Source organism: Seriola lalandi, unplaced genomic scaffold (genome assembly GCF_002814215.2).
Source record: "Seriola lalandi dorsalis isolate HSWRI2012SDOR001 ecotype SW California unplaced genomic scaffold, Sedor1 jcf7180002054953, whole genome shotgun sequence".
Classification (NCBI taxonomy): domain Eukaryota; kingdom Metazoa; phylum Chordata; class Actinopteri; order Carangiformes; family Carangidae; genus Seriola; species Seriola lalandi.
In genome coordinates this window covers 2,334,450-2,351,519 of record NW_019525504.1, presented here as the reverse complement: position 1 = coordinate 2,351,519, position 17,070 = coordinate 2,334,450, and the positions used below count along the sequence as shown (strand labels likewise).

Sequence of the window (17,070 nt, the reverse complement as noted above, 5' to 3'; positions counted from 1 at the left end):
ATACACAGGTATATGTAAACATTTACACCAGTTATATCCAACTTTACTGTAAGAAGTAACAACAGACCATGTTGTGAATGCAAAAATGCAGGTTTATAATATAAAACCATAATGCTACCAGTATACCGCATAAGAAATCATTACCACGCAGACCTCTATCAAATCTTGGACACATCATAGACATGAGACATAAAGAGATTTTGAGGGTTTTACAGATGACTTCCGGTGGTCAAGAAAAGTGGATACATCGCCAGTCCTTAACATGTCTTCTGACGGCAACGCTGTTCTTAATACTGCTGCTGACCTTCAATCAGATTCACTTTGTCTGAAAGTTCATCAAGTGAACAGAAAGTCAAGGAAATTGATTTTTTTTTTTTATGTTGCAATGTTTACCACTTCATCATGACACCATAAAAATATGCAACTATAAAACTGTAGACTCAAAGTTTAGATTCAGATTCAAATTATTGTAATCAAAAGCACTATTAGGAACACAAATATCATTGCAACTGTCCAAACTAGTGCCTATGTCAACTATTTTTACAGACACAAAATGTAAAGCAAATATTTCTGTCACACAATCAAAATCTTAAAATCAAACTCAATGTGTGGATCTTGTGAGATGCAAAAGGATATGTTTTCTGCTCAGCTCGTGAATGGTTGACTGTACTTTTTTCTGGAACACAATCTGAGCTTCACACATGCAGGCATCTTGGGTTATTTCACTTCTCATTTCCTCTGAAAGAATGAGAAGAAATATGGAGAGAGTGAGTGGCGTTTCACCATGTTTAGTAACACTACATTTGGCTGCTTGGTAGAAAGAGCGACACAGCTCTTCAAATGTTTCTCTTTGCAGGCCGAAAGTAGCAGCGAACACTTTTTGACACCCACTTCAAGTCAGAGTTGATGTTCAATATGAGCCTTTGTTCCAAACATCATCAAGGTGACAAAATCCTATAAATTTTAGGTGTTGCTTTACACAGTATCACAATGGATACTGAATCAATAATACACCCGAGATTATGTACAATTATGATTTCTCTTTTGTGAGTGAGATTAGAAAATATAATCAAAATGTTTCAGTCACTTCAACTAGTTAATCACAAAGTCGGAAGGTCCAGTGTGGTTAGCTTTAAGTAGGATTTTAAGACATGTTAATTATTTAAGCAATATACTCACATACATGTAATATACCAAATCACTGAAAACATACAAAAAACAGACAAAAAACAAATCAATAGAACCATTTTTTTTGGTCCTTTACTGAGACCACACTCAACAGCTAGCTCACATCACAACCTCAAGTGCCTTAGCAGTCCCTCATTCCTTACACCAGCACAGCACACTTTTATGATCTGTAAACTGTGCTGTAAATGGCTGGACCAGTAGAAGTGCAGTATTGCTTGCCGCTGGACACAGTAGCTTTGGTTGCTGTCAATTACAGACTTTTCCACAACTGAAGAATGCAAAAAGAAAGACAGGTGTGGTAACTGTTAGAATTAAATTAACACATTGTAGGCAAAACACCCCATCAGTGTTATAGACTTGACCATGCTCCTACCTGGAGCACTGCACTGAAATTTACGTGTGGACACAGATGGTGAGGAAGTTTTTTTTCTTTTCTGTGGAAGTTGACAGTTTGTGCCGTGACTCAGACTACATTCACAAAATATGAGTAGTTTGTGTTGGGTGATGGGGTTACAGACTTAAGGTGTGTGTCCTGTGCTGAACTATAAATCTGTTCCTACACTGTAGGTGTCTACAAGGAATCCAATGGGACATCTCAACAAGAAAACATACCTTAGAGCCCTTTAGAGTACCCAGCCCAACTAATGTGCATGATTTGCACATTTATGCAAATGTTAACACACAGTGCATGGAAACTCTTCCTGTCACACACAAACCTTAACCTGGTAAGGTATTGAGTCAAGTGAATTGTGTGAATCATGGCACACTCTGAGACTTTGACCTCTGGGGGTCTTGAGGTTCTCTGTAGAAAAACAGACCATAATCCACTGCATAACCTTCAGAGGAAAGACAGCTTTTCAGTTCCTCTGTTAGAGGGCTGTCATGTTGAGCCAAACCTGCTTGATGCAGACAGTGTCAAAATGAACTTTTACCTATCCAGCTTTACAAGACATGAGCTGGATTCCTTGTGCCAGGCAATATATAGTAAGCATAGTCTACTGTCTAGAATGATCTGTTCTCTCTAGGCAGTCTGGACATACCACTGTATGGAGTCAGCAAGCAGGGATGAGGTTAGGTTTGACTGGAACTCTTCACCTCTAGGTCTAGATTTGTGTTTGTAAATGCAGTATCAGAGTCGCAGTAGCTTTGTGTATGGACAAATCAGCTTTCATACAAAAAATTAGACTCATCCTGATTTCCTGACCACACATGCAAATTTCAGTACTACTCTGTGTAGTAAATGATCAAGCCTATAGACCTGTTTAAAGGGCAAATATATCTATATCGGGCTCTGGATTATTAATAAGCCAAAAATGCATTAACATGAGGAAAACTGGCATCTCACCTTACATCATCTTGCATAGTTTAGGATGATTTGAGAATGGCTTTTGTCAAGTCAAGCACATGGACCAACCCATCTTTGTTAAAGCCTCTTCAAGTACTATAGGGAAAGAGCATTCAAGGAGCCCCTGGCCAGCTGTTGAAACCTTGGCTGATACAGTTTTTTGGAAGATACATAGAAACCATATCCATGTGTGCAACAGTTCTTGGTGGGTTAGAGTCAGGCTGGTACATCAGTCTGGCTGAGCTCAATACTTGTTGCAATAGATGATAATGCTTTGAAGCTCAGGGTTTGGTGAGAAATGCTGGGCTATGAGAACATGTGCAACACAGACAAGCTAGGACTGAATACACAGACACCATCGTGTATATATGAAAAAGTTCTTACGTGAGCATGTTTTCTGGTCTGCATTCAACACATATCCCACTCGACACTGGCAGATATACGAGTCATCACTGTTGACACAAATGTGCTGGCAGTCATGTCCATGGGCACATGCATCTGAACCTGAAAAGAAACATTTCCACATCTGACTGACTTATCATTCAAGTTCTATGTGAGTGAGCATCTCTTGGCGGAAAGCAGTGGCATGCCCGTTGGCAGCATGTGTTGAAACCAGAAACCAATTAGAATGTAGGAATGCTCCGCTGTGGAGAACAATAGAGAACACAACCCCATCCTTTACGACATGTCCCTGTCCGCTTACAGGACATGACTGGACAAAGGTGTCTGACACTGTAGGTGTTCCAGGAGAGTTGGTGAAGTTTAGACTATAATATATTTAGTGAAAATAGAAGGGAATTGCATGTTAACTAGCACCATAGCATGCAAAACATTGTTGCTTGACAACTTGATGCGAATCAGTCAGTAACGCAAACGTCGCTCATTTAAATCATTTCATGAAGTTAACTTATACCCTACTTGTGGTCAGTTGGCACAAAGATATGGTTGGCATGTCTGTTTGCTTGAACAAACTTGTTAGCTGTCTATTACTTCTACGTCATCTACGTTAGCGCACCCACAAACTTCAACAGCGTCCTTGACTGTGGAGCCAGAGCACTTTTTTTTCGCTCTCACCACTATCAGTCTGAACATACAGTCAGTCAAGGACCGCTTTATCCACTGTGAACCCCATGCCTATTGCCATTTTCTCCATTCTTCTCAGTTGTAAGAATCACCATGGTTGATTCAAATATGCTGGCAGTTATGTCCATGAACACATGCTTCCGAGCCTGAAACAAGACTTGATAGCTCAACAAACCCTTGGCTATCATTCCCATAATATTCATGGAATCCTCTGCCAAACCATGACATGCATGTGTAGAGCGTAATACAACAAAACATCTTGAGATATTGTAAAAATGTTGAAAGGAATCACTTTCTTACGTGAGCATGTTTTCCTATCCATGTTCAGAACATATCCCACTCGACACTTGCAGATGTATGAGTTCCCATTGTTGATACATATTTGCTGGCAGTCATGTCCCTGGGCACATGTGTCCAGTCCTGATCCTGAAAAGAAAAGCTCACACATCAGTGACTTTGTCTTGGGACATTCAAAACAATCACTTGGCCTTTTTGCAGAGCCTTTGATCACAGTTCCCTTTAAAAGAAGTGGATCCCACAATGATGTCAACCCATATATTTCAATATGCTCAGTCTCGCATATCTCATTCACACAGACGAGAATGATGGATGATATAAAGTATGGTGTGTCCAAAAGACAGATTGCCTCATCAGCCCCTACTGTCCTGATGGAGTCTTTAAAATTTTTGATGAACCAGTCCCGTTGAGATACTTTGAAAAGTGGTGCTAACTGAGATGCTGGATGACACCACTGACCCCAAATATGCATATTGATACAATTCAGGTGCTTACGTGAGCATGTTTTCTGGTCTGCATTCAACACGTATCCCACTTGACACTTGCAGATATACGAGTCATCACTGTTGACACAAATGTGCTGGCAGTCATGTCCATGGGCACATGCATCTGAATCTGAAAAGAAACACTTCCACATCTGACTGACTTAGTCTATCACTCAAGGACCTCTTTATCTATTGTGAACCCTATGACTATTGCCATTTGCTCCATTTCTCTCAATGTCTGAGATATGATTCAAGGACTGAGCTAAACTTCCCAAACAAATTCAATCAACAAATTCAGCCAATACTTACTTTACACTTTCAGTCTAGAAAATAACAGTGAAATCCTGAGAACATCTGTTAGAAAGGTCCAAGTTCTTACGTGAGCACGTTTTCTGGTCTGCATTCAACACATATCCCTCTCGACATTTGCAGATGTACAAGCCATCAATGCTGACACAAATATGTTGGCAGTCATGTCCCTGGACACACGTATCTGAACCTGAAAAGAAAAACTTCCACAGCTAACTTCAACAATCAAAGAATCCTTAATAAGTTATAGAACCTGTGATGGGAATTGTGGTAAAGCACTTTTGAAGCAAACCCTAGACACTTGAGCACATCCAAAAGTAAGCTCTAAGTTCTTACGTGAGCATGTTTTCATATCTGGATTCAACACATATCCCACTTGACACTTGCAGATGTACGAGTCATCATTGTTTACACAAATCTGCTGGCAATCATGTCCATTGGCACATTGATCAGAACCTGAAAAGAGACCTGGACATCAAATGTCCACGTGTTATGACAACTCATTACAGCATACAAGCAGGGATTGCACTGATACAGCTTCTGTCTGGCTGTAAGTCCTTTTACAATTGATGCTGTCTGTCTCCCAAGCATCCAACTTATTCAGGCTAACACCAAGTTGCTGCAGGTGTGTTCATTAGCCAGGTGTCCAATTTTGAAAAGAAACACTCCACAAAGTATCAATGGGCACTTGTGGAGCTTATAATGTGGCACCAATCTCTTTACAATATATTAAATCATGGCTATCTAAACCATACCTGTGGTTCTATCAGACTATTCAAAATAAAGTCAATACTGACAGACCCAAACTATTGCAGACAATTAACAAGAGCTGTTATGTGCTCTATTAACTCTTGTTATCAAAAGTAACATTTTGGGGGCTATAATATTATTACTACTAGCATTTTTTTAATCCTCCAGAGGGAGACTTTAAATGTAATCAAGCACCTAGAGTAATGGAATTTGATAGGAATCCCGACACAAAGTTAAAAGTTGAGTCTCACTACAGCATGTTCTGGTCTGCATTCAACACATATCCATCATGACACATGCAAAGGTAAGAACTAACATTGTTGACACAAATATACATTCAAACATGAAAAGATACACTCACTACTCTAAGTGAATTAGTCCAATTACATCTATCATGGATAACCTAAACGGTTTTGGAGCTTTTAATGGGTCACCCTCCAACTTACAAGTTATGTTAGTCATTGCTATGTGCATCAGTCCCAGTCGCTATTCAAAATGAACTCACAACCAGCTTCTCTTAACTATTTAGAACAACCTACATAAGCTAATATGCCCAATGTATAGAGCACAGTGCTTCACCAGCTCCAGGTGTCCAGATAAACCTTTTGTTAGATGTTTCTGGCAAACAATAATCCAACAGAGATTTTTCAATCCTCCAAGTAATGGTTTCTGTAGTATTTTGTCAACCACATAAATTGCAGAGGTAAGAAAATCCTGGTTCTTCCATGAGCATGTCTTCTGCATCCAACATCTATACTTCATGGCACTTGCCAAGGTAAGAATCAAAATTTTTGACACAAATATGCATTTTTGTAATCATGCACAGACACTGCACTAAGACATGCATATTGGTCCAGATAATAAAATATCCCCACATAATTTCTTTTGTAGCATTTAGTCAACTACCTCAAATATTGGAATTTGGTGGGACACCTGTCAACCCTGACATGCATATAAAATATATAAGTAAAATTCAGGGTCTTACGTGAGCACGTTTTCTGGTCTGCATTCAACACATATCCCTCATGACACTTGCAAAGGTAGGAATCACCATTTGTGACACAAAAATGCTGGCAGTCATGTATCTGGTCACATGTATCCGAACCTGAAATGAGACACCTCCACAGCTAACATTCCACCATCAGGGCCGACCATTATAAAATATGATGCCCATGGCCCAAGTCTTTTTCTACCTCTATCCAGGCATGTACATTTTTTTCAGTTTTGAAAACTAGTGACACTGAGACATGCATATCATAACGTGCAAGTTCTTACGTGAGCATGTTTTTAGATCTGCATTTAACACATATCCCACTTGACACTTGCAGATATAAGAGTCCTCACTGTTTTCACAAATGTGCTGGCAATCATGTCCAAGGGCACATGCATCAGAACCTGAAAAGAGACAGGTCCACATGTAACTGACATCTCATAACATCAGTTAAGGTGAGTTTGAAATGTTGGACCCTCTGTCTGGCCACTGTTCCTTTAACTACTGATGTTAACTTTGAGTACATCAGTCTCCCAAGTCTCTAAGTTATTCAGGCTGACCTCAAAACAACTGAAAAGTGCTCAGAACAAACCGTATTATAAGCAAAAAGAGGCAGGAAGAGAGTGTTTCTGTCCAAAATACCTTTCAACTCTTCGTCATTCACAATTATAGTAATTTCTTATTCAGAAAAACCCAGTCCAGTCCACATGAAAATGTTCAGTTCAATTCAAAAGCAAGAGCTTGTCATTTCTGTATTCAATTAACTACAAAAGCACATATGCATATCAAATGTCATGCAGCATGCATTGTGGTCTGTATGTAATTTGCCCATACGCTCCAATGAAAAGATAAAGGTGCTTACGTGAGCATGTTTTCTCGTCAGCGTTCAATACATATCCCAAACGACATTTGCAGATGTAAGAATCATCAGTGTCTACACAAATATGCTGACAGTCATGGCCCTGGGCACATGTAGTTGAACCTGAAAACAGACACTCCTACATGTAACACACTCAATCTAATTACATCAGTCAAGCACATTATAGCCAAGACTTTAAAGGGGCTATTTGTATACTATTTACTTCACCCATTGTTGTGTTTACAAGACAAGATGTTATAATACTCCCTCTGAGCAGCACTACATCTTCAGGGCAGATGGAGGCTACAGTGAGCTGCTATCAGAAAGTGACAAGATGGACTAGGGCTAGCTGGTTAGCATGCTAACATTAGTATAAGAAAAGACATGTGAGTTAACATTGACGTTGCTTTCCACTGTTGGAGACAGCTCTTGGTGAGTAAAGGAATGAAGTTTGATGCTGAACTTGCAACACTTCTTCTAGACTGGTAAGTAAACAGCTGTTAATGCTAACGTTAGCTATGTAGCAATAGCAAAACTTACAAATAGCCCCTTTGGTGTGCAATCAATTCTTTTGAAATTAATATGTCTATTTTCTCAAACTCATACTCATGTTCGTGCATCAATCCCAGTTTCCCATTTTATAGTTTTTCGAATAAATTAAATATTCACTTCTGCACACTGAGATAAAAATAAAGTCTTAAAGCTGTTTTGGCAAACAAAACTGTAGGGATTCTTCAGTGCTCTGAAGGCTGGGTTCAGAAACAGTGCAGCAAGAAATGACATGAAACCAACTGTAAGGGTTCTTACGTGAGCATGTTTTCTTGTCTGCATTCAACACATATCCCTCGTGACACATACACAGGTAAGAATCGCCATTTTTGACACAAATGTGCTGGCAGTCATGTCCCTGGACACATGTATCCAAATCTGGAAAGAGATACACCTACATGTGACTGATAGTCGCTGAGGTCAACAACAAGCTGTGGAACACTCCTCAGGGCAACATCATAAAAATGATCCGCTACTAATTCAAGATGAACTAAGGATTCGCTTCAACTTCAAAATAAACTAAATCCAAGCAGCAACCATCACAATGAAACTGATGCCAGTGTGGAAATGCCTTACGGTAAGTTACTGTAATGGCTTCCATGATGGCTCCAAGAAAGCTTCAACAACATCAAAAAACTGTGAGAATGCCAAGTTTTCTATTGGTACAAAATGATTTCATCAATTCCCAAGTCAAGGTATTTCTACAGATTTTGTTTAAGTACATCAGAAAAATATAACAAACATAATTTATAGAAAATTTGTGCCATCATACAAATATCGAGTCTACTAGTAAGGTCCAGGTTCTTATGTTAGCAAGTTATCTGGTTTGAATTAAAAACATATCCTATTCTACATTTGTGGATGTATGAAACATCCCTAAGAACATGTAACCAAACCTGACAAGAAAATCTTCACTGACATGATGCTCTTATTGTGGAAGTCATTATGGAGCTTTTGATTGCCAATTGTTAATGATCCAGTTAATACAATGTAAAGTATCTCCTGTTTAGTCAAACAAAATGAGACACACAGCATAAGATCACCGACCAGCTTTTGCTTTGTACATGAAGGTTACAGCTATACTTAGAAAAAACATGAATTAGTTTTGAGGCCATAAATATATTTAGAAATATTCATTCATACATAACACATACATGTGGAACCAAGCAGCAAATTTTATCAGAAGTATTTGTGTTCTTACGTGAGCATGTTTTCTGGTCTGCATTCAACACGTATCCCACTCGACACTTGCAGACGTATGAGTCATCACTGTTCATGCAAATGTGCTGACAGTCATGTCCATCGGCACATGGATCAGAACCTGAAAAGAGACACTCCCACAACTTACTAACTCAGTCTAATTAAACAAGTCAAAGAAGCCAAGAGTAAATTGGTAAATAAAAACAGTTTTATCCATGTATTTCCATGGATAATTATGGTTGGAATTATGGTTATAATCTTGTACTGAGTTCAGTAAGATTGGTGGGTGAGAGAGCTATTGATGATGACCTTTGGTTGACGGGTTGTTGCTCTTACACTGCAGTGCACAGGGCCTTGTTTTGCCTAGGCTGACTGTCATCCTTCTCAACTTAGCAAGGGCATTTGGCGTGAAGCAATAACTCTAGCTAACTCACTGAACAGTGACAGTCAGTCAAGCCTGTGATCTGGAGAAAGGATCCACTTGTCCTTTCACCTCCTGCTTAGGCAAGAGTAGCAGCCTGGGCCCAGTGGAGGGTTTAGAAACTTTTGAATGGGTGAACAAGACTGGGGCACAGGTTCAGAGAAGGCAGGCACAATCTGGAAATTAATAAAAAATGTTTTAAGATTCAAATTTAGAGCACTGGTCTTGGTCATAATAAACGGTTTGATGGTTATTTTGTTTAGTCAGTGTAATAAATGAATGCCAAATAAACAACTTAAGATAAAATAACATCAGTAAGTAGCTGCTGTGCTGTCATTTTGTATCAGTTCCTGGTTGTTTTGTATGTCTTTGTAAATGTTTTGTGTCTCACTGTGGTCATTTGATTGACAGAGGTTCTGATACTATCACGCCAACTACCTATCATCTCTTTACCCTGGTAGAGGGTGGTCATCTGGCCTCTACCAGGGACAGAGCCACTAGTTACATGTCAGGGCTCAAGCTGCCATGCTCTTGTGACAGCTGGTTAAGTCCTGCCAGAGTCAAAGTGCACTATCACTGTATCATTGTCAAAGAGATGGGTTGCTTTTCCTTATATCATAAATGATGGCCATAACCATATGGTCAGTTTCATTCTTGGCATCGGTCCCAGTCTTTCAAGTTTTATGATCATTTAAGCGATATTACCTGCCCTAATGTATTTTTGCACCACATAAACTCTGATTTCTAAGTAATTCAGATACTCTTATATTTACATTTAGAGTATGGATTGAATTAGTGTGAAAGTCTGTTTGACTTCATTCAAGAAAATAGATACAAGGGACAAATCTGTCACATGACCTCCAGTCTGCTTTGACACTTATTCAAGATCTGGAGTTTCAACAACATCTTATGACGGTGTGTTCTCAACTCAATCTTGGGACAAAATATCTAACTTCAGGGTTTAGACTTTTGCTTGCATGAGTTCATTTATTCCAACCTGTCACATGTCACGTTTGTGCCTCTCATCAATCCAGGCCTTCATCATGCCCTGCTTATTAATTTGTACTGAATAGTTTGCCCTAATCTATTTAGGGCAACCCAAAACATTGGTAACAAGAGAAGGTATGCAGTGTGGCAGCACAGTATGAAATGCCTCACTAACTTACATTCAAAAGGATCTTCAAAAGCTTAGGAACTTGGAATTCCAAGGCTCCATCTAAATTCTTACTTTAATATTTTATAAGTTCAACATTTCCACCTCTAATGAAGCTTTCCCCATCTAATCCCAAATCACTGTCACAGGAAAATACGGTCAAAATATAACTTTTAGCCATGTTCAACTTTTTCAACAGTAGTTTTCAAATGGCGAATCATCACAACATCAACATCACAACAAAGATAAAGATTCTTACGTGAGCATGTTTTCTTGTCCGGGTTCAAGACGTAGCCCGAGCGACACTTGCAGTAGTATGAGTTGTCACTGTTGACACAAATGTGCTGGCAACTGTGTCCCTGAGCACATGCATCCAAACCTGAAAAGAAACATCCCAGTGTCTGATTGGCTTAGGACTATAGTTAAATTGATCTTTTTTTTGTTATATGGATATTGGTAATTTGTAAGTATACACTGATTAATAGTGCACATTTTTATTTTATCATTCGTGTTGTTATTGTGATTTTATTTTAGTTGTTTCAATTCCTGCGTTGTTAGTAATGGAAGACATTTAGTAATTATTCACTTTGAAATGTTAAACTGGCTTTTGAATTTAAGTCACCTGAAAAACTTTCCATCTTAATTTTCCAACAGAAAATTCCATGCAGAACAGACCATGCAAACACAAAGTACAACGCAGGCAACACTTCATAATAACTATGTATGTAGTTGTGACGTCACTCTTCCAGACGACAAAGGCAGTCTCAGTGAAACACAGAGGTTGGTTGAACTCACCCCTCAGGTTCAAGCTGTCAAGAGCATGTTTTTGAATTGGAGGAACTAGAAACTAGTCTTGATTTTTGACAATTTAGACACCAGGGAGAGTGTTACATGAAAGAGGAGAAGTGTAAATATAGACATTTTAAAATCCATCCTTTACTTGAGTAAAATTACTCAAAAGTACGGAGCCCCAAAAAGGTCATGGTGTTTCTCTGAAATATTCCCTCTCAATAACTTGCATTCCCCCTGATCTATAGAAAAAGGCCAAGCTGTTGCCGCATGCTTGTCAGTGGGTTGAGCTGTGGCTGGGGATATGGTTATTGCTCAGACAATAGCTGCAGCTGTGCTTCAGTTACGTCCTGATGTATTTACATTAGCTAAGAAGGAATCGTGATGCCAGATACTCATGCTTCAAATATAACAGGTGTGTCACCAATACACACCAGTTCAAAGCTCAGCCAACCTTCCTCTATAGGATCAGAGTGGATGCAAAATATATTGCAAAGTAACACAATATATTATGCAGGACTGCAGATGAATTGTGAGGGAACAGAAAAGTTTTTGTGAGAGAATGCAAAATGTATTGTGAGAGAATGCAAAAGTAGTTCTGAGTAAAATGTGACTTTTGGGGTCTCTGTACAAAATAATTCGATAATTACAATTTTATTTTGAAATATTCCTTCTTCTTATATTTCCAACTCTGCTATAGAAGTTTTATCATGGCAATTAGCGGTTGGCCTGTAGCCTAGAAGCATTAAGTACTGCAATAAATATAAATAAATGTACATTTAGCAGGAAATATCAACATATGTCCTTAACTAGTGCTTTGTTTAAAGGAACAGTTGGACTTCATGTTGTCACTGTGAGGTTGCCAGGCAATCGCCATAGACACCAGAAAGTCACTGCACCAAGCCAAGAAATGGTCTTGCACATAATCTCTGTACAAGTTGTTGTTTTTACACTTTTAGATTAGATATAACGTGTTAACTATTAAGCTTTGAATGTGCTGGTAGGCAGATTTTGTTACCTTCAGAGAAATCCAGGCTAGCTGTTTCCTCCTGTTTCCAGACTTTGTGCTAAGCTAAGCTAACTGGCTGCTGGCTTCTTAATGAATGGATAAACACCAGAATGGTATCGATCTTTCTTACCTAACTTTCCTGCTAGAAAGTGAGTAAACTTTCCATTGTCTTTTTTTTTCAGGAATATCTAAAGATAATAATGTTTATGCAATCATTCAGAAGCTAATTTAAGCAACTAAGCGATTTAAGCAAGTGAAATTTCCTGAAGAACATAAACTTTTCCACTCAACAATACTTTAGTCATATTTAACGCCAAGCTAAGTTAGTTTTTGCCTCGCAGTGGCCGTTAAATGTTGGCAGAAGCCAAAATCGTGGACCTGGGCAGCTAAGCACATCTTCAGGTAACTGAGCAGGGCACGCGGCAGGAGGCACAAGATAAAGCGCAGAGTGCAAACAGCAGCGCGCTCCCTGTGAAGAGTATAGGTAGCATCATTTTAGGTTTCAACCATTTCTGAGTATTCAAGTACAGAGACTTTGCTCTGAGTCAGCAGATCAACCAGTGATCAGAGGCTTGTCTTCTTCTTTAAGTTGGTTAGTACATGACTTATTGTACATTGTATTGTACATTTTTAACTGCATTGATACTAAACTATTTTTTCACCATCTCCATGGCAACAGTTAGTAATCATTATTTTATAGGAAATGCAAACACAGCAAGTGGCAGTAAATCACTTACTTTGCCTTTTTTCTTAAAGACTAAAGAAGAGGACCGTTTACTTTAGAATGGAGATGCCCTCGATGGTGCTGCCCATATACTCACAGGTGAATTTAAAAAGATGGATCTGACATACCGTTGTTTCCTTTATCGTCATTTTCATTATTTATTCCATTACCGTCTTTCCTGCCATCTAGGCCTAGTCCATAATCATCAATTCCACCATTTATTGGCATATCCGCACTCCCATTATCATCATCCTTACCACACAAGGTTTCCCTAAACTTGGAAGTGAGCTTCTCTATAACACCATAGGTCTCCACATAGAAGACATGGTCATCATGTGGGGGACTGGCCATGAGGCGGAGGGACATCATATCAGCTCTGTCTACTCCCACCGCGTAGATCTCAATCCCAGACGCACGAGCCGCTGCTGACACCTCCTCCACTTTGTCCTGGGGCCTCCCATCCGTCACTATGATGGCCACTTTGGCGATGTTCACAGAACTAGCTCGGGCCCCTGCCTCTGCAGTGAATGCTTTCTCCATAGCAGTCTTAATGGCCATGCCTGTCATGGTGCCTGAAGCGAGGGGCTCAACACGGGCCAGTGCCTGCTTCAGGGAAGACTTGTCAAAATACGTCTTCAGTAGAAACTCAATCTGTACTGTGCTGGCGTAATTGACGAGGCCGACTCGCGTGGCATCGGACCCGATCTCCAAGCTGTCCACCATGTCTTGCAGGAACTCCTTGGCCTTCTCAAACTCAGCAGGACGTACACTGCGGGAGCTGTCTATGATGAAGACCAGGTCTATAGGCCGATTTCTGCAGTTGGATCTTGTTGCTGTAAAAGAAATAATCGTTTAAAACAGATTTTTAAATGGATTCAAAAATGTATTTTACAAGGTTTTGGGATTGTAGCAACATTAGTAAAACTGTTATTAGTGCTGGTCTTTTCCTATAGCCTGCATTCACACAGTTAAGTTGTTATCACAACTGCTACATGCAGCTAGCTCTAAAGCTAGACCATAGCTGGAGTGTGCCTCAAAAATGGCGGCTATAGAGATACCAGATGTGGACTGCAGTTTCTGATGCTGGTGGAGATTGTTCAGAGTAAATACAACATGAGACAATGTGAAAAAATACCTGTCTGTGCTGAATAGTTCCATTATGAGTATTGAAATGAGGCAGACCACCAAAACAATGAAAACACAGTTTCTGGAGGTTTTATGATGAAATGATGATAGGGCCTGATTATGTATGAAACCTCCCTTTAAGTGTTGCTGTAATATCAGCGGGTGAAATTTGACACTGAACTATAAAATGCGGTAAAATTGACATTTCCTCCAGTTTTATACCACAGTTTTACAAATACACTTTTTAGATCTCTTCGTTTTTAACTATATATTTGAACTGGATGAAGGATTTCAGTCATTGGATGTTTGGATCTTCAATTATCAGAGAAATAAGCTGAGCAAACATTAGCATCAGCTTGGCTCCCAGCCCCTCTGAGTCGGTGTCGGTGATTTTTAACATGAAACTGCTTTAATTTGGGTTTTTTGGGTTTTTGTTTTTTTTTTTTTTTACCAAATTTCACCACTGGGTCACTTTGTTTTGGAGAAGAGGAAACCTCTGCAGATAATTCAGCTCCTGAATGTCTGGATCATAAGTTATCAGAGAAACAAGCTGAGCAAATGTTAGCAGCAGCTAGGCTAACAGCCCCTCTGATAGGTCTTGTGTCTGTTGCACAGCATCAGAGAAACACTGATAGTTAACATGAAGCTATTCTATTCAGTGTTTTTACCAGATGTAATCACGGGGTTCGTTTGTTTTGGAGAGCATGAGACCTCTACGGATAATATCCTGATCCTAGAGAAGCTAACTGCAACGATGGCAATGGTGGTGAAGACAACAACACCCATGATCCCATGCTACTTTGACGTCACCAAACTCCGTCTTATGTTATTGTTATACAAAATGACATATTATGCGTTTAAATATTGCACTGCATGTGGCCTAATAAATGAGAAACAAACTTTGTAGGAGAAAAATACAGTGTGTTTGGGGGCTATGGTTGCTTTTAATTTCAATTATATATGAGATTTATGTGCCAGAAAAGTCACTCCACAACTCTGCAGCTGTCTTTTTTTAAGTCAGTTGAGAAAGTGTTAGTTATGGCTACCTGCACCAGTTCTGATGGATGCAGGAGAGCCACTCGAGTCTTTAGCAGGCTGCCAGGATGCAAATGGTGCAGCATTGTGATGCAGCTGTGAAGACAGCTTGCTTTTCTTTGGCAGTGGGCGATGGGCAGGCTGATAGCGATAAAACCTGGAATTACTGCCACCAGCTTTGCCAAGGGAAAGGAAAAGGCAGAGGGAAAAGCATTATAGCAGTTGTTACTTGGGTTAAAGGCAAGTAAGTTAAGATGCTGCATGGCAGGCGAATGAAAGATAATTAGCTTGATAACACTTTCCATGTGAAAGTCACTGGAGGGAAAACAGAATGCACTACAAGGTTTTAGGGCTGTTGTTGAAGACATCTTATATAGTCTGATCTATACATTTAATGGCATATATATATATACTGTATACATATAGGCTATACAAAATGCATTGCACTTATTATCTTATAAAAGTGGTGCATTGGTATTTTCATTATGCCATTGGAAAAAATAAAACTTTAATTTTGACCCAGTTTGTGCCTCTCATGTATTATTATTACATTTGAGTCACAGAGCTAAGCATCTGATTAAACCCAGAGGGTCATTTAACAAGACTCACTGCTGTTCTGAAGATATGAAACAATATTCCATCTTATACACAATAAGAAAGAAAAACATTTAATTGTGCCACTACATTTCTTAACCTATATACGGCTCCAAATGTCATATGTCTGTTCTCAGTTTTACCATTAAGTTACGTTATATTTATACTACATTGTACTAGTTTATATTTTAATCAAATAACATCTTTGTATTTTCTTGATACAAAATGAGCAAGATGTTATTTCCAACTAAGGGAATATTACATATATTTACAATTACAAAAACAGAGGCTCAGCTCTGTGACAGGAATGTGATGGTGATGCATGTGAGGTAGAAACTGGATGTACACTGGACACACACTACAGTACACGTAGTCTAACACTAAATCATACCGATCCTCCTATTATGCATTATAATATGGTTTATTTAAATATGAAAAAAACTAATAAGTGTTAGATCCATAGCAAATTTGTGTAAGCCATGACAAACACATGGATATCAAGTGCTGGGGAGGTGGAAGCAATCCCTACATGTACCAACCTGCGCTGATTGTGGTCCGGCTCTCCTGCGTCAGGTAGTTGTTGGCACCTGGCCGGACACTCTGCTGCTGCTGGAAGCCTCGGGTAGAGTAATCTCCCAGCTGGACCTCCTGAAAACTCTCAGCACTTGCTACTTCGTCAGATGTTTGCTCAATCGATTTGATCTCAAAGTGCTGACGGACCCTTGACGGGACTTGCGGGGACACTCGTGAGTTCAAAGGACGAACTGAGTGACTCTGTCGGTGCTGGGAGCGAGGCTGTGGGAAAATTCCCAGAGTTCCCGATGCCAGAATACCAATGAAGCAGAGCAGTCCCCACGTTAATGAAGTCATGTTGCCTGCACGCAGCTCCCTGTCCCTCTCTGGGTGGCCTCTGGGTGTCCGACACTTCAGCTGAATGTAGCCTACTTATACGATCTGATCCACGGCCCACAAGGCGTGGGGAACCAGAGGCCCAATCCACAGACAGTTGGCGTGAGTGCAGGAAGGAGTTCCTCAAGTGAGGCTGGTTTCAGAGCAGCTGTTAACATTTCTGTATTTCTGCACTGGCACTTAATTCATTTGATTTGCAGGACTTGATATTCACAGTCATTGTTTTTTTTATTATACATATATTATTTGATCATT

The 17,070-nt window shown here is 39.6% G+C and overlaps 1 protein-coding gene across 3 annotated transcripts; it reads right to left on the bottom strand.

Annotated features, from left to right (window-relative positions):
* Positions 1-511: 511 nt before the first annotated feature.
* On the bottom strand, positions 512-16,853 carry LOC111645510 (uncharacterized). 3 transcript variants are annotated; one of them, XM_087170564.1, is made up of 14 exons: positions 16,446-16,853; positions 13,281-13,985; positions 10,890-11,009; positions 9,058-9,177; positions 8,115-8,234; positions 7,311-7,430; positions 6,733-6,852; positions 6,443-6,562; positions 5,044-5,175; positions 4,778-4,897; positions 4,409-4,528; positions 3,917-4,042; positions 2,918-3,037; positions 512-738 (listed from the first exon to the last, which is right to left on the bottom strand). In XM_087170564.1, exons 1-14 carry the CDS (start codon positions 16,774-16,776, stop codon positions 602-604), a joined length of 2,511 nt encoding a protein of 836 aa, XP_087026690.1. In that variant the 5' UTR covers positions 16,777-16,853; the 3' UTR covers positions 512-601. The 3 variants fall into 3 exon arrangements, with proteins under 3 accessions (XP_087026690.1, XP_023250518.2, XP_087026691.1); XM_023394750.2 differs by having other exon boundaries at positions 13,410-13,985; positions 16,446-16,852; XM_087170565.1 differs by lacking the exon at positions 5,044-5,175.
* Between the last annotated feature and the right edge of the window lie 217 nt (positions 16,854-17,070).

Coding starts and splice junctions, on each gene's coding strand:
- LOC111645510 (XM_087170564.1), bottom strand. CDS start 16,776: ATGACTTCATTAACGTGGGGACTGCTCTGCTTCATTGGTATTCTGGCA. Junction 7,431..8,114: donor AGACAAGAAAACATGCTCAC/GTAAGAACCCTT, acceptor GTCTGTTTTCAG/GTTCAACTACATGTGCCCAG. Junction 4,898..5,043: donor AGATATGAAAACATGCTCAC/GTAAGAACTTAG, acceptor TTTTCTTTTCAG/GTTCAGATACGTGTGTCCAG.